General features: G+C 37.1%; 1 protein-coding gene across 1 annotated transcript; it reads left to right on the top strand.

Annotated features, from left to right (window-relative positions):
* The first annotated feature begins 1,491 nt into the window (after positions 1–1,491).
* On the top strand, positions 1,492–2,358 carry LOC139882568 (secreted RxLR effector protein 161-like). Its single transcript, XM_071866862.1, has 2 exons — positions 1,492–2,053; positions 2,165–2,358. Exons 1-2 carry the CDS (start codon positions 1,492–1,494, stop codon positions 2,356–2,358), a joined length of 756 nt encoding a protein of 251 aa, XP_071722963.1.
* Positions 2,359–2,724: the final 366 nt, after the last annotated feature.

Below are 2,724 nucleotides of genomic sequence, written 5' to 3'. Positions count from 1 at the left end.
AGAATATAATTTTCAGCTATATGGAATATTATGTAAATTTTTATAACATTTTTCTAACATATAAATATTTAACTAAATAATTAAGCTAAAGAAATGATTTTAGGATAAATATTAATATAAAATGAATCGGATAAAAGTTGTAAAATTAAATTAGAGTTACTGCGACGAGTGTGACGCGTAGGATTTAATTCCTATAATTTATTTCCGATAGGCGTAAGTACGTATGATGTTAATGATCGATATTTCGATAGGTCGATAAGTTGCAACGTTAATTGGACGGAACGAAACGAGGAGCAATATAAGGTGAGTGTTACTTTTATTTTCATTATGAAGAATATGTTGATGTTTATGAAATATATATATATATATATTACTATGCCATAATTTATGATTATATTACTGCGTTACAATTTATTTAAATGTATGGTATAGTTATGTATTATACTTTTAAAAACTGGAGAGAACCTTCAAAGACCCTAAAAGCAAAAGTTTTCTTTGCTTCTTACTGATGAATTTAAAATCAAGATTGTGCTTTATTATACATAGTATATAAATACGAACCCAAATAAAATGTTTTATTAATAGAGGATTCGGTCGACTTTGTGGGTACCCAATCCATATAGAGGATTCGGTCGACTTTGTGACGACCCAATCCATATAGAGTACTTGGTCCTTACGTGACCCCATGTTGACGGTCTGATCAGAGGGTACGGCTCCCCTAGTTTATCTAGCTGGAGTTTTTATTTGCGCCCATGTTGACAGGTGTCGAGGTTTAGGATACTACAGTGGGTACCCCATAGTAGTTATCCTACTGTTTTTCACTGACGGGGTTCAAAGATTCCTAAAGATATTTTATGACGAGTTCTAAAGACAAAATAATTTAAGATGTTTAAGAATTCAAATGTTTATCATTAAAAATGTTTCATAAAATATTTGCAATATAAAACCTCACTAAGCATTATAGCTTACAGATTTCTATAAAATAAAATGTTTTCTCCAGGTTAGACAGGTTTAGGGTACGAGGCATCAATAGGGTCCACTTCCGCACAGCAATGAAAGGCTACGACGAATAGAAGGTACCAACGGGCACCGCTCTCGATCCTCGTTAAGGTGGGGTCGGGAGTGGGCGCCACAGGTATACAAGCTAGTGAAAGCTCTGTATGGACTGAAACAGGCTCCTAGAGCTTGGTATGCCAGAATCAATACATATCTGCTGCAGAATGGATTTATAAAGAGTGAAAGTAAGCCAACATTCTACATCAAGAATCAAGGAGGAGCAAAACTCATTTTGTCACTTTATGTTGATGATCTACCGATTATTGGAACTGACACAAGAGTGGTAGATAGTTTCAAAGACATGATGAAGGCAGAATTTCAAATGACAGACTTGGGAGAGATGAAGTATTTTCTAGGATTGGAGATTGAACAAAGAAAAACTGGGATTTTATCCACCAGAGAAAGTATGATGCACATATGTTGAAGAAGTACAAGATGGAGGACTGCAATGGAATCTCTACTCCCATGGAGAATCAACTCAAGCTGGAACCTACAAAGATTGGAGAGGAGTTTGATTCATCACTCTATAGAAGCATGATTGGTTCCTTGATGTATCTATGTGCCTCAAGACCAGATATTGCTTGTTCAGTATACATAATGGCAAGTTTCAGTGCCAATCCATCCAAAACACATGCAGTGTACCTGAAAAGAATACTCAGGTATGTGAAATATAGTCTAAACTTTGGCATTTGGTTTAAGACTGATGGAAATAGGGAATTACTTGTCTTTAGTGATGCTAGCTATGCAATGGGAGAGAATTATAGAAGCAGAAGTGGCTACTGTTGTAGCTTTGGTAGTAGAATTTTCAGTTGGAGCTCAAGAAATCAAACTGTTGTTGCACAGTCTACAGCAGAGGCAGAATTCATTTCAGTCAATCATGCAGCAAGACAGGCAGCTTGGCTCAAGAAAATTTTATCTGATATTGGAGAACTAAAAGAAAACTGTGTCAAGATCTTCTGTGATTCAAGTTCTGCAATTGCCATGGCAGAAAATCCTGGCAATCACTCAAGATCGAAGCATATCCTCGTAAAGTATAACTATATCAGGCAATTGGTGGAAAACAAAGATATGAAGATGATGTTTTGCAGGACACAGTTTTAATTGGCAGACATTTTCACCAAGCCATTGCAAAAATGGAGGTTTGATGCTCTAACAGAAATGATTGGAATAACCCAAGCTCCTCTTGATGAAGGAGGAGCTGTTGGAGTAGATCATCTCGAGGAGTTTGAGATCATAGAAGCTCAAATGGCTGTAAGAAAGAAAGAAAAGAAGAAATCAAAGCTTGCTGTTAACTTCCAGTAGAAGCAACAAAGCTTGAAGAAGAAGAAGCTAATTGTAGAAGAGCCTGTTTTTGACAATTCGATCGTGGAAGCATTCTACAAGATGCTAGTTGAGTTCTCGAAGAAGAATCAACCAAAACAATGCCCTGAAAGGTCGAACAGTTTTGAAAAGAAGAAGTTCTGCAGAAAGGACGAAACTGCACATCGTCAAAAACTAGAGGACTGGGATGTACCTGTGGGAAAAGTCAAGGACTCAGATAGCTTTTCAGAAAGCTTCTCGACGGAAAACAGTCAAACCGATCTGCAGAGCAGCCGGAGCATAGTCGGAGCTCGAGCCATATACCAAAATGCTCAGGAGGATGTCCTCTACAACACCTCAAAGAGCAAT

This window comes from Rutidosis leptorrhynchoides, unplaced genomic scaffold (genome assembly GCF_046630445.1).
Source record: "Rutidosis leptorrhynchoides isolate AG116_Rl617_1_P2 unplaced genomic scaffold, CSIRO_AGI_Rlap_v1 contig284, whole genome shotgun sequence".
In the NCBI taxonomy this organism is placed as follows: Eukaryota; Viridiplantae; Streptophyta; class Magnoliopsida; order Asterales; family Asteraceae; genus Rutidosis; species Rutidosis leptorrhynchoides.
The sequence above is the reverse complement of the archived record's forward strand: the minus strand, read 5'-3'. Positions and strand labels throughout refer to the sequence as shown.

Bases quoted from the DNA above. Each gene is read 5' to 3' on its own strand.
- LOC139882568 (XM_071866862.1), top strand. From the start codon at position 1,492: ATGGAGGACTGCAATGGAATCTCTACTCCCATGGAGAATCAACTCAAG. The intron at 2,054-2,164 runs GCAATCACTCAA...TTTAATTGGCAG, and splicing joins TGCCATGGCAGAAAATCCTG to ACATTTTCACCAAGCCATTG.